Raw genomic sequence first — 14,385 nt, 5'->3', positions numbered from 1 at the left:
TGCTACTTCTCCTGGTGAAATTCTGGCTTGAATGTGGATAGTTCAGGGTCCTTTCACTCTGACATCTTGTGTTTTCCAAACAAGGCCCCCTCCAGTAAACTTATTATTCTCCAGAAGTTTAAGTGAATCTTTTAAATATATATATATACAGAGAGTTTCCTGGTGTTGATAATTAACAAATTGTATAAATCAAGATGGCGCCATGGAGAATTTTCTTTGGCTCTATATATTTAGGACAATTTAGTTAGTGTTGCTCACTCAGTCATGTCTGACTCTTTCTGACCCCATGAACTGTAACCTGCCAGGTTCCTCTGTCCATGGGATTCTCCAGGCGTGAATACTGGAGTGGGTTGCCAGTTCCTATTCCAGGGGATCTTCCCAACCCAGGTATCCAACCCACATTTCTTGCACCTCCTGCATTGGCAGACAGGTTCTTTACCATCTGAGCCACCAGGGAAGCCCATTTAGCACAATTATTTACAGTCATGAAACTTTCTTAACTTTCCCATACTTTCATTTGTTCTCTGTCTCTTTATAATAGAACCATATATTTATAGACCAGCTAATACTTTACAGTACATTTTCACATCCATTATTCTATTTCACTTTCCAATCACCCTGTAAATTGTTTGTTTAGTCATAAGCCATGCCTGACTCTTTCGAGACCCCACTGACTGTAGCCTACCAGACTCCTCTGTCCATGGGATTTCCCAGGCAATAATAGTAGAGCAGGTTGCCATGTCCTTCTCCAGGGGATCTTCCTGACTCAGGAATCGAACCCACATCCCCTGCATGGGCAGGTGGATATTTTTTACCACTGAACCACCGAGAAAGCCTGATAAATTAGGGAGGCCTGCATTGATCCAGTTCTATACAGATGAAAAAAACAGGCATTCTAAGATATTGAGTTGTTCATGTTCTTATGGCCAAGTACAGAATCATGGCATTTCTTACACTCTTCCCCTTTAAGGCCTAACATTTCCAGTTTAGGAATATATTTATTTGCTTGTATGTAGGTTTAACTCTAATGTTTACAAGGGCCCTGGGGCAAGAGTGCAAGCAGAGGCCCACATACCATGTATCTAAGTAGCTGAAAGTTAGAAGTCAAGCTAATAAACTAGTACTGTTCTAACTTCCTTTCTTGGCAAACGAACCTACAAAAGGAGTAAAAAGTTAAAGGAGTTTTGGAATTCCTCAGAGGTCCACGTGGGAGACCTTTGCCCACGACCTACAGCCCAGCTCCCACTGCACTTCCCATCTCCAGCCCCTTCCACAGCAAAAGAAGCTATGAGTGTGTGTCTGTGAAGGTGCCCGAAGCAGCATAACAAAGCCCCCTCCATGGGCCCCTCCTGCCCCAGCAAAGCTTCCATTTGGTTTCCCTCAGGGCTAGGAAGATGATGGACATGGGGAACAGGTTTGTGTGGGCCTTTGAAGCGGGCTCAGGCCATTTGGCAGGGTCTTCTAGGGTGTTTGTTACCCAGAGTATGATCCGGGAGGAGGGGGCATGGGCCTCTCACCCTGCAGACTCCTGGCTCCGTCACGAGTGAGGAGATTGGAGGGGACCCAGAACAGGACCCTGTAACGCAGGCCTTGGACTTCCCTGGTGACTCAGATGGTAAAAAATCTGCCTGCAATGTGGGCATCCAGGTTCGATCCTTGGATCAGCAAGATCCCCTGGCTACCCACTCTAGTATCCTTGCCCGGAGAATTCCTTGGACAAAGGAGCCTGGTGGGCTGTAGTCATGGAGTCGCAGAGAGTCAGACACAACTGAGCGACTAACACTTTCACTTGCTCAGGTGTGAGGGTTTTAAGACAGAATGAATGATAGCGACATGTTCTGATTTTAAATAGCTTATCTGACAAGGTGAGCATATAATAATAGCAGCATAAACTTAGGAATGAACAACTGCTGCTGCTGCTAAGTCGCTTCAGTCGTGTCTGACTCTGTGCGATCCCATAGATGGCAGCCCATCAGGCTCCCCCATCCCTGGGATTTTCCAGGCAAGAGTACTGGAGTGGGGTGCCATTGCCTTCTCCAATGAACAACTGAACACTCTCAAAGATTTCTGAACTCCAGTCTAACACATTCATTTCTTTTGAATCAGTTTGATGTCATAATTAGGAGATCCAACCAGTCCATTCTGAAGGAGATCAGCCCTGGGATTTCTTTGGAAGGAATGATGCTAAAGCTGAAACTCCAGTACTTTGGCTACCTCATGCGAAGAGTTGACTCATTGGAAAAGACTCTGATGCTGGGAGGGATTGGGGGCAGGAGGAGAAGGGGACGACAGAGGATGAGATGGCTGGATGGCATCACTGACTCGACGGACAAGAGTTTGGGTGAACTCTCGGAGTTGGTTCTGGACAGGGAGGCCTGGCGTGCTGCGATTCATGGGGTCTCAAAAAGTTGGACACGACTGAGCGACTGAATTGAACTGAACTGAACTGATGTCATAATTTGTAATTTCCAAATAATCATAAAATAATAACTCATAACCTTTGTCAAATTCACTTCTCCTGCAAGCTCTACCTAGATGATTGACTAAATGAAATAAGTAGTTCTTTACTGCTTAAGCAGGATGATCCATCCTCTTTCCCCCAGTAGACAGTCTTATGTCTATGTTTCATAGGGAGCTAAGTGCCAAGGGACTAGCCTAATTGTAGTATTGCTGTATCCTCTTGTACATAGAAACTTTTGGGCTGGATACTTGTGATGCATGGCTGTAAAAGTCAGGATTCTCTATTGAAAACAATTCATATTTGCAGGGCTAAGAGAGACTGGATTCTGATCTCAGGAATCTTGGGCCACCTTCCATTCTTTATAGCATATACCCATATCTTAAGTTCTATTATTATTTTATGTTAACAGAGTTAAAAATGTAATTAGGAATTTGAGAATCCAGACTTCCAAAAATAAGGGAAAATAACTTTTATTAAGTATAGAAATGAGCTTCCCTAGTAGCACAGACAATAAAGTATCTGCCTGTAATACAGGAGTCCTGGGTTCAATGCCTGGGTTGGGAAGATCCCCTTGAGAAGGAAATGGCAACCCATTCCAGTATTCTTGCCTGGAGAATCCCATGGACAGAGGAGCCTGGTGGGCTACAGTTCATGGGGTCGCAAAGAGTCCAGCATGACTAAGCAACTAACACACATACATGAATATATAAATACAGTTATGTTTCTGTTTTTCTTTATGAAATTTTATTTGTTGTTACCAACTTACCTTCTCACCCTTGTACCCAGGGATTCCCTAATTAAAAAAGAAAGTAGAATACGATATTAGAAGGCATAGTTGGAGGAAGTATCTGATATTTTTCATTTATAAAATATAACAAAGCACATTTGTACAGTCTTGGAAAGTAAGACCAGGTAAAGATAAGCTCGTTCACTTATCTTTGCTCTTAGGGAATGTGTATATAGTAGAGGGAAGAAAAGAACTTATGTTTCCTTTTATTATAGTCTATTCTTAGTTCCACATATTTTTTTCAAACCCAATTTCTTACCCTTTTGGCCAGAGCTAAAGGAGAGACTATACACTGAGACTCACTGTAGCAGGGACAACCTGTAACAGCCCTTTCAAAATTGTCCTATTGACGTTTGAACTATGAACTCTCACAGCTGAGGGTGTTCCATGGAGACTGTTAGAGAAATTGGCTTTGGAAACGAGCTGAGATAATGACCTTTAAAATACCCGTAAATATTTATATCCATTCAGGTCCTCCTTTCAAATTCAGTCTCGAATATAGGGCATCACGGAAATGAATGGTTCCTTTGTCAACCCTGGTGAGACAGTGGCCTTTAAGTTACTATATTTTATCCCACGCTAAATGAGGGGCTGGTGATTCTGCAGCTCTTGTGTGTCAGTCTTGGGAACCCTGCACAGCCTCCTCTGTTGTGTCACTGCCCACAGTCCTTTAAGTAACACGACACTGAATTTTAACCTGATTGGGAAATTACCAGCTTTAAGCAACACCAAGTCTTTAATTGGATCGAGTGTCTTTTTCACACAACTACAGTTTCCAAGTATAAAAATAGAATTGCAAGGCATATTTTTAAGTGAGCTGGAGAAACCAGTGGAATAAACAAGATGTAAGTGTAGTTACGTGTGAGTCAGAGTACAAAATTTTGTTGTGTAGGACTTTTTTACAAAAGATAAAAAGGAAAACTTTAGGAAACAAATAATACTTCTCTCCAAATGTGCAGTCACTGAGAAATTGAAGAGTAAAACTAGTAAAATGAAGGAAATGTTATGGTACAATTTAATCCATGTTGGAAACGCTTATTCATGTAAATGGTTTAAGGTTTAGTATAGTGCTTAAAGTTAAAGGCCATAGTTAAACTGGTGTTCTTTATAAAAACAATTCATGTCTGCAGCACTAAAAAAAAGCTGGACTTCCCATCTCAGGAATCTTGGACTTCCCATCTCAGGAACCTTCTAACCCACCATCATATTTAAAATCCTGTCATCATTTTATGTTCAGAGAGGTGAGATTGTATTTAGGAAGGAGCAAATACAGTTTACAAAAATAAAGGAATATTATTTTTTATAGTATAACTTTTTTCCTGTTTTATTTTCTTGTTTTTTTTGTTTGTTTGTTTTCTTTTTAGTTTTTTCCCTGAAATCCCTGGTTTTACTTGCTAGTTTTAAAATACTCAAATTTAAGGCAGTCAACGCTGTGCTCATTGGTCTCTGCAAAATTTGTTTCTGACTTTCCTATTTCTATTAATGGTACCATCGTGTTTCAAATCAGACAGAAATCAAAAGTTTATTATCATCTTGTCTCTCTACTTGCCCCTTCCATGCTTTTAATCCAACCAATTAAAATTCTCCAACAGCTTCCAGGACACTTAGTTTCATACAGAGGTTATTGTTTTTTGGTAATTACACCTATGTGTATAATCAATGTTGTTTTGTTTTTTTTTGGCCACAGCATAGGAACTTTTCTTGGCCAGGGATCGAACCCATGCCTCATGCAGTGGAAGCGCAGAGTTTCCACCCCTGGACCTTCAGGTGGGCCCCAGGGCCCTTAGTTACAAATCAAGGCCCATGTGATCCAGCCCCTGCCTACCTCACAGCCTCATCTCCTACCCCCGACTCTCCCTCAAGCTCTGGCTCTCTTGCCATTTCCTGGGCCCCCCAAGCTTCTTCCGCCTCAGTGCCTCTGTACCTACTGCTGTTTCTGCCTAGGAACCCATGTGACCTTGTTTGCATTTTCATCACTGACTCGATGGACATGAGTTTGAGCACGCCCTGGGAGTTGGTGATGGACAGGGAGGCCTGGTGTGCTGCAGTCCATGTGGTCACAGAGTCAGACGTGACTAAGTGACTGAACTGAACCTTCTCACTGACTGGAATTCTTATTCACTGATTCACCTATTGATCGCCTCCTGCTGCGTGAACACTTCATGAAGCATGATCTCTCTACCTTGCTCACCTCCATTCCCCCCTCACCCAGTATAGGGCCCAGCACATAGCAAGCGCTCAGTAAATCTTGCTGAACAGCTGAGGTAGAGTTAGTCACCACATCCCCGCATTTCTGCACCTTCGTGGTTCTCACAGTATTCCCCTCCTTTCTGTTTTGTCGTCACCGTAGCTCAGTTCTGTCCAATATAACGTGAGCCACATATGTCATTTTCAGTTCCTTCATAGCCACTTCAAAAATGTAAGAATTAACAGGTGAAATTACTTTTTAATAATATGTTTTATGTCTCCTAACAGGTCAAAATTCTGTCATTTTAACACATGATCAATATTAAAAAATTATCAGTGAGATATTTTCTGTCTTTTTTTGATACTGAGTCATCAAAATTCAGTGTGCAGTTCGTTCCGCCAGCACACCTCCCCTCCGGCTAGCCTGTCTTGACCACCGGTTGAGCACACATGGCCGGAGACTCACATTGGCCAGAGCAGCTCTAGCTAATTACTGTCCCTGTTACTTCTCATGCAGCCTGTAGCAACAAACCTCTTCAAAGTAAACGTTCTGCTTATCCCCACTTCAGTTTTGCTTTCAGAGCCAGGCCCAATTAATCTTCTAAAACCACAGCTCTGGGGCCGTGTGCCTCATCTAAATCTCACGGGGAGTCCATCACCCAGCAAAGCCCAGCCTTCCAGGCATCAGGGGCCACCCACTCGGCCCCTCAGGCTGTGTCTGCCAGCACTCCTCTTGAGGCCCCATTTCGCCATTCCTCACTCACTGCCCTCCCCCTGGTTGCTGCTCACAGCGCTCTCCAGCTGCAATGCCTACCCCTCCACCTCCCGGTCTGTCTTGATCTGACCTGGTCCTTCCCTCTTAACTCGTGAGGGCTTGTCCCATAGAACCCACCCTGACAGCTCTGGTCTTCTCTGAATGCCCATTTATACATAATATTTGACACATGAAATTTTTACAATGTTTACATTCTGCTTCATATTATAGCTGTTTTACCTCTCCTCTGAGATAATGGATTTTCCTGAAAATAAGTACTTTGTCTTAATTTTATTTTCACTAACAGTTTCACTAACATACTGTTAGTGAAAATACATAGAATATACCTATACATAGAACATACCTAAAATAAAGTCTTTCCTGAATGAATAACACAAATTTCTGAAGGAATTTCCATTGAGCTTATCAAGCTTTCTATCAGATTTCCCATGACATTGATTATAAACGCCAAGAGAAGTGTTTTTTAAACCTCTGGGTCTGAGTCCTGGGCTTTTTCATCCAAGGGGATAAGCTGAGAAACATAATACAGCTTCCTTTTAAGTTCCTGTATACCTCTCTGCTATTTGCTACACCACTGCAGTTCTCCAGGAAAATGCAAAAGAAGAAATGTATAGTAATTATTTCTCAGTCGTTCAGTCTCTGACTTCATCTAATTTTAAGGATGATAAATCAACTAGAATGATCTCTTCTTTTGCCTGTAGAATTGGATTTACAAAACCGTAGTTGGGATGATGTAATTCTTAGGCTCCCCGGATCTTTAAATTAATCTTTTTATTTTTTATAAAAAGCACAAGAAGCAAAGCAAAATATTTTTCTCATTGGAGCCTTTCACAAATCTCAACTTGAGCATCAAGGGGCATCATGTGGTGGAGCACTCTGTCCCATCCTCACTCCTTTTGGACAGAGTATTTTTTCCTCACATTGCAGCTTCTGAGATCATAATCTGTCTGATTGCCTGTCTGAGCCATCCAGAGCACAGGTAGACATAAATCATTTTTGCACTTGCACTGCAGGGGTCACAGTGACCCATTACCGAATCTTCGCATCCTGGGACTACTTTCTTAGGAAGGCATTTCAGTCATGTGCATACCCCTGGGCCTCTTTCTCCAGGTTCCCCTTTTTGAGCATCACCCTGTGACAAGAAAAAATTCAGTCAAAATTCCACCGCCCTGCAGAGCAAGTGATTGCTCAATAAAATGCACTCTTCAGAATTCCCAGATTAATAGGTCAACCCAATGGGGAAAGTATCTTTGACCTTGACCACTGACTGACATTCTCCCCATGCAGTCTAGGGAAGAAAACAGCGGTTCAGATAGCCTTTGCCCTTTGAAGTGAAGCCAGACGTACAGGGTACAGAGTGCAGGTATGTTTTCACAGCTTGGGCCGAGATTCGCATGCTAGTTTAACAACACGGCCGTTGTTCTCAAATAGACCATTGTACCCTCTCTTGGAGCCAGGCACTCTGGCTTTTCTCCAAGGGGCTTTGGAATATTTTCCAAAATGTCCTGAAGAGTGATTGCTTGATTTCAGCAAGACTTAGGAAAATATATTATGTGGCACACAATTACAAGCCAAATAAATGAAATGGTCACAAAGACTTACAACAGGTATTTAACAAAACAAAAAAGAAGACGTGATGGCATTCATTCAGATCCGCAGAAAGTGGGAGAGTGTAGGGGTGTGAGTGTGTGTGTGTGTTGTAAAGCCACCCAAGAATACTTTATGTTCCCTCTCTTTGGCAAGCAGGCAATTGGCAAAAATGCTCTCATGCATCTACCTTATTATATGTTCCATTAACGCCCTAAACCTATTCTCAGAAATGGAGTTACTGGGATTAAAATTTTGAACATTTAAATGCTTCTTACGTAGTCCCTAACTGCTTCCCAAAATGTTTGCGTTTGTGCCGTTACCCTTGCAATGAAGAAGAAAGTAGTTTCACCACCATACTGCTCCATGTTAGTTACTTTAAGAAACTTTTTAAAATTTAAAATATGGAAAAAAAAAACAATATGAACTAGATATGAACTATGTGAACTTCCCTCCACCCCCCACCTCCAAAACACCCCAAGAGCCTTGGAGTCCAAAGTTTCTAAAATGTGAATAATTAGTATTAAAGGGCACCTCATTGTCAGTCTTTAAATTTCATCCATTACCCAGTGAAATTAGACATTTTTCTATTTCTTTATTCCCTGGATTTATTTCCTCTCTTGAAAACTGTTCGTGTCCTTTGACCATTTAATTATTCATTTCTCACCTATTTTATAAAGTCGTTATGCGTTACAGCAGGGATTCCCAGGTGGTGCTTGTGGTAAAGAATCCTCCTGCCAATGCAGGAGACTAAGAGACATGGGTTCGATTCCTGGGTCAGGAAGATCCCCTAGAGAAGGAAATGACAACCCACTCCAGTATTCTTGCCTGGAGAATCCCATGAACAGAGGAGCCTGGTGGGCTGCAGTTCACAGGGTCATAAAGAGTCAGACACACCTGAAGTGACTTAGGACATCAGACGGATGCATTGTAGCAATTACATCAATGTCCATTGTATTGGACATAAACATTTCTGTACAGGTCTTCCTCTTTATTTTAATTATTGTTTTTCATTGAATACAATTTTTCTTTAAATTTTCACCTGGTTACATTTCCTAATCTGTCTCCTATGATTCCTTCTGTTCTCTTGAAAGACCATCCCAACAATGATATAATTTTTTAAATCAAAGATTTTCTTTTTTGGATGGCACACAAAGAAAAGAATTAAGGAATTCATAAAGGAGTTTTAGTTCTTAAAACTCAAGTGCCAACAGCAATGTGTTTTGGAATATGTATTAGTGATTCATGAAACATTGTAGTACTCAATTTAGACCGCCATTATTTAAGAATCCCACTGCTGGGCACACACACCGAGGAAACCAGAAGGGAAAGAGACATGTGTACCCCAATGTTCATTGCAGCACTGTTTATAATAGCCAGGTCATGGAAGCAACCTAGATGCCCATCAGCAGATGAATGGATAAGAAAGCTGTGGTACATATACACAATGGAGTATTACTCAGCCATTTAAAAGAATACATTTGAATCAGTTCTAATGAGATGGATGAAACTGGAACCTATTATACAGAGTGAAGTAAGCCAGAAAGAAAAACACCAATACAGTATACTAACACATATATATGGAATTTAGAAAGATGGTAACAATAACCCTGTGTACAAGACAGCAAAAGAGACACTGATGTATAGATCAGTCTTATGGACTCTGTGGGAGAGGGAGAGGGTGGGGAGATTTGGGAGAATGGCATTGAAACATGTATAATATCATGTATGAAACGAGTTGCCAGTCCAGGTTCGATGCACGATACTGGATGCTTGGGGCTGGTGCACTGGGACGACCCAGAGGGAGGGTATGGGGAGAGAGGAGGGAGGAGGGTTCAGGATGGGGAACACAGGTATACCTGTGGCGGATTCATTTCGATATTTGGCAAAACTAATACAATATTGTAAAGTTTAAAAATAAAATAAAATTTAAAAAAAAATTAAAAATTAAAAAAAAAAATGAGTTTCTCTTTATTCAACTCCCTAGGTTTCCTGAATTTATTGACTGAAATGGCCATATGCTTCTCTGAATTTGTAAATATAAGTTTATACAAGCCAGACAGATAATGCAGGAGGCAAACAGCCTGTATTCTTCACAGGAATCATCAGATTTTTTTTGGCATTGGCATAAAGTACAATGCTTTGTTTCCTCAATTTTTGTTCTTTAAGTAGAACTAGAAGGAGATACATTGGTTTAAAGAAAAGCTGTTTAGTCATTTACCGGGTTTCCTTTTGGTCCTCGCTCACCTTTGATACCTGGGTTTCCATGTGTACCCTGAAGGCAAAGGGGAAAAAGATTATATGCAACAGACAGTCTATTAGTTTCCTACACCTTACAGTAATTTCTTATCAGCTTCATCCCATAAAATGAGAGAGGATTATAAAAACAAAACTTTGCCTACCAAGCAGAGATTCAACTCTGCTTTCCCATACTACACACCAGGAAGATGACAGTCTCAAACAGGCAGATTCTCTAGAGTTGCTAAAAAAAAAAAATAATGTCTCTCTCTCCCTGATATCCAAGGGAGAGTTTCAAAAGATAGGATAAGAGAGTTCTTCAGTTTTGTTCCAGAAAGGCATTTTATTTTCCTATTCTCAAATCACCAAAAATCTCACTCTTCTGTGAACTGGTTTTGGGAGCACTCAATAAATGCTAAATGACATAGTTCTATGGCTGTGCACTGACAGGGCACAGTCTAGAGGGTTCCAAAGAGTCAGACACAGCTGAGTGACTATGCATACATGTACACATATGGCTATTCCTATGAAAACATGGTACAGTAGTCTCTTCCAACAATAGAGCGACTGAAATTGTCAGATTAGCTTAGCAATCGTTAAGTCTTCTGTTTATTCTAAAACATAATTGAATATCCCAAGCAAACCTTTCCTGCCCATTTCTTGGTGTAACAAGTATAATCTAAGACTGCACAGGAAGGAGAAGTTAAACCTCTGCTCTGACCAAAATCAGATTCTACTAACTGCCACATTTTCGTGTGATATATCTAGTGTGTATTTTGAAGAAAAAAATTAAGACATTCTCTCTTTCTGATGCCTTGATTGGTAGAATGATTTGAAAACGTATAGGTTTTGGACCCAGGACTCAGAAGAAAATGCGTCCGAGTCTAAGAAATTCACTGTGCCCATTTCCCTCCTTGCCCCCAAATGCAAGCATCAGTTCAAAAACACTATTCATGCATTTTTGTGAAACGTCTCCTCTGGGCTCTTGACCTCTAAGGTTTGAAATCACAGAAGAAAATGAAAAACTGAAGGAGCGCCATGGAGGTGTCTAAAAGCATGTGTTAGAGGAGTCTAGCATCTCCAGTCCTTGTGATGTCGTTTCCAGCACCTTCCCAGAATACACATGGCACCTGCCAGGTATTAGGGCAGAACGTAAGGGAAGCATGCACGTCTTCGGGGATTATCATTTCAAGTGCTGAACCATGTTAGCAAATCCTGCCGTTTATCTCCGGTTGCCACGTGGTGTCTTCCATTTCACACAATTCACTAAAATCCAGAGCTCCCTCACAGGCTTCCTCCCCACTAGGCATTTTTGGGGTTGCACTTGGTTCTGGCGCAGTCACTTGTTTGTAGTTGGAAGTAGGATGAAGCTTTGCCTAGCTCACCGAGGACCTATATGAACCCTTTCCCTATATTTTCACTTCAGTACTGAGAAATTCTGGCTCCAATTGTCACAGCAGAAGAGGTGCTGAAATATCCTTTGTGGGAAGAACATCTGATTTTAAGGCAAATCTGCCCTCAGTTCAGGTCAGTAAAATCCCAAGCTAATTTCTTAGGACAGAATGTATCCCTTTAGGAATAAAAGAAAGACACAACATTTCCGTTTTTGCTGCAATTTGCTTTTCAACAGCACAAAGTAGCCCAGTGTTTTCAGAATAGAGTATCATGGCTAGGACTTCCTGAGCTGACCCTAAGTTCAAAGCAGAAGTATACTCACCGGAGACCCTGGATCGCCGGGATCCCCCTTCTCACATTCACAAATCTTGCGCTCACACTAAATCAACAATGAAACACAATGTTAACACACGGTGAAATATAGGGTATTAAATCTCATTCAACACATAACGAAATGGAGCGCTCCCTTGAAGAAACTTTACCTTGAAAATTTATGGAGCTTTTGCTCTCCCTCTAAAATTCTTCTAAGAAAACTCTGAGCTAGGAAGAGCCAGCTAATAACGTATTAAATGTTGGCATGGTTAAATAAAATAGATCTCCATTAAAAATGGATGTATTAATATATAACATCTACTCATCAGCTAAAATGAGAAAACAAACATTTTCAGTGGACTTTTGGAATTTCTGCTGTTTTTCTTCTATATAACACATCCAGGCTCAATAATATACAAATATCAAATACTGCTTTACTCAACATAGGAAAAATTTTGATTTAAACTGTATTTTATCAATTCTGAAATACATCTTTTTTCTTATTTTCACATCTTTGAAATCAAAAGAAGTATTCTATGAGTCAGGCTTGACCAGTGAAACTGGTGTTTTCTGCACATGCCCTTCCGCTCTTCCAGAATGAGATGGAAGAAAACTCTAAAGGCACAACCAGAGCACTTGAAGAAATGCTGTGTCACCTATACTTTTTGTGGCACAGGGGCCGGTATTGTGTGCAAAAGCCAGGGCAGCAATGACTGAGACAGAAAGTGATTCAGAAGATTTCGACTTTGAATGCAAAGAAGTTGCAGAAATAACCAATTTCATTTGCCTATATTTTCTCTCTTAAGTATGCACAAAAGTGATACAGGATTTAAAAATCTATATCTAAGTACATCTAAAAGGACTCTTGCCTTAAGTACGAAATTAAAAACTGTGATTCATAAGAAGGCACTGTATCATATTTTAATTGGCAGAGAGCTTTTTTAAAATCTCTCTAAATGGCACAGAAAATAGTGATGTATCTGACCATGTATGATTCAGTGAAGCATGGTTCTCTACAAGCTTTGGTGTCCTCATGTTAAAGAAGCAATTTCTCGAACTAAGTTCAGATGTTCTAAACCCTCTACCCAGAAACATATGTCCAGTACAGCAGTCCTCAGCAAGCTAATGGTCATCAATTGTGCTGAGTACTGTCCAACCAATATTGGCCAGCTTCCTTTGCCACTTGGTCTGGTGGCCACCATCAGGGAGGAGAATGAGCTTAGTCAGTCATCAGGCAGCAGGGGTGATTCTGAGCCCTGTCCATTAGCCAGGAACACTACTTCATCCTGGCCAACTCAAGGCATACTAGAGTGGAGGACCCTCATGAGCGATGGGTATTGAGATACAGTTAGGATGAAGGAATCAGTATCAAAGTAAGCAAAACTGTATCATGTGCATTATCGCTGATTTCTAAAACCACTGTCTAAAATCATTTAAATATTTCCTACTTTTTCTAAAATTTCCAACCTGCAGTGGATATGGCAACATAAAAGAAATCAAGTGGCTGCCTCAAAATAGAGCAGCTCATTTTAAAAAAGTAAGGATTTCTATTTAGTCACACCTTACCTTCTAATGTGAATTATAATGCTGATTTGATTATGTGAGCGTTTTGGAGTAATTCATAGTAATCAAAGCATGTGGTGCTTACCTTCTTTTCAAATAAGATGTCCTAGGAGGGAAAAAAGAATGAAACATTAACTCAATTCATGATTCTGCTTCCAGCTTCTTATTAGCCTTAATTATTCCCAATGGGATATGCAATTTCCAAGAAGAATAGCAATTCAGCCTTTTTAACCTTGTAAAAGCAATAAAGCCCCAGCCAACCACCCAAGGAGTGCTCTGAGCCATGTACTAATAGAAGACATGAAGGATACTAACATTCATTAAAAATAATTTTTTTCTGGGAACGTCATCCTATTGCATCCCATGTTTTCTCTCTTGTTCCTTTTTATCAGCTCTAGAATCTCCATAGTTTGGCTACAAGCTCAATCAGCCATAATGAGAATTTTCTTTTGTTTACAAAGACTTAGGCAGAATATGTAATTGTGTATTTTCTCTATTTTTCTATCCCTATGTGCTGTGCTGTGCTTAGTTGCTCAGTTGTGTCCAACTCTTTACAACCCCCAAGGACTGTAGCCAACCAGGCTCCTCTGTACATGGGATTCTCCAGGTAAGAATACTGGAGTAGGTTGCCATGCCCTCCTCCAGGGGATCATCCCAACCCAGGGATCGGACCCACGTCTCCCACATTGCAGGCAGATCGGATTCTTTAACATCTAAGCCACCAGGGAAGACTGAGAATACTAGAGTATGTAGCCTATCCCTTCTCCAAGGATCTTCCTGACCCAGGAATCGAACAGGGTTGTCCTGCATTGCAGGTGTATTCTTTACCATCTGAGCTATCAGGGAAGCTATTTTATCCCTATACAGATGTGCATTTATTGTTTACCGTTAGAACATAAATTTTAGGGTGATAACTTCATGAAATATTAATGAGCCTTAGAAGTCAGTGCGGTCCAGTGGCTCATTCTGTCATAAAGAAGCTTGAGACATGGTGCTGTGGCTTGCCCGAGGTCACACTCTTGGGCTGAGCTACCTGACCAAGCTCAGCACTATTTCCTACTGAACCACACAGAGATGAAT

General features: G+C 41.0%; 2 protein-coding genes across 4 annotated transcripts in view; one reads left to right on the top strand and one right to left on the bottom strand.

Moving 5' to 3' along the window:
• Positions 1–14,385, top strand: part of MIOS (meiosis regulator for oocyte development) — a 286,003-nt gene that overhangs the window by 195,565 nt on the left and 76,053 nt on the right. The window lies entirely within an intron of this gene.
• The window catches only part of COL28A1 (collagen type XXVIII alpha 1 chain), a 181,701-nt gene that overhangs the window by 156,052 nt on the left and 11,264 nt on the right, over positions 1–14,385 (bottom strand). For both annotated transcript variants that reach the window (XM_086397682.1, XM_086397683.1), the window contains exons 4-8: positions 13,391–13,411; positions 11,753–11,809; positions 10,019–10,072; positions 7,301–7,342; positions 3,228–3,254 (exon numbers count right to left, since the gene is read on the bottom strand). In XM_086397682.1, coding sequence (XP_086253808.1) covers positions 3,228–3,254; positions 7,301–7,342; positions 10,019–10,072; positions 11,753–11,809; positions 13,391–13,411 — 201 coding nt within the window. The remainder of the gene's footprint in view (positions 1–3,227; positions 3,255–7,300; positions 7,343–10,018; positions 10,073–11,752; positions 11,810–13,390; positions 13,412–14,385) is intronic.

The sequence above is a fragment of the Bos grunniens genome, chromosome 4 (assembly GCF_055505025.1).
Source record: "Bos grunniens cultivar Pamir isolate PY7600 chromosome 4, Bosgru_T2T1.0, whole genome shotgun sequence".
Classification (NCBI taxonomy): Eukaryota; Metazoa; Chordata; class Mammalia; order Artiodactyla; family Bovidae; genus Bos; species Bos grunniens.
This window is presented reverse-complemented; position numbering and strand designations above follow the sequence as displayed.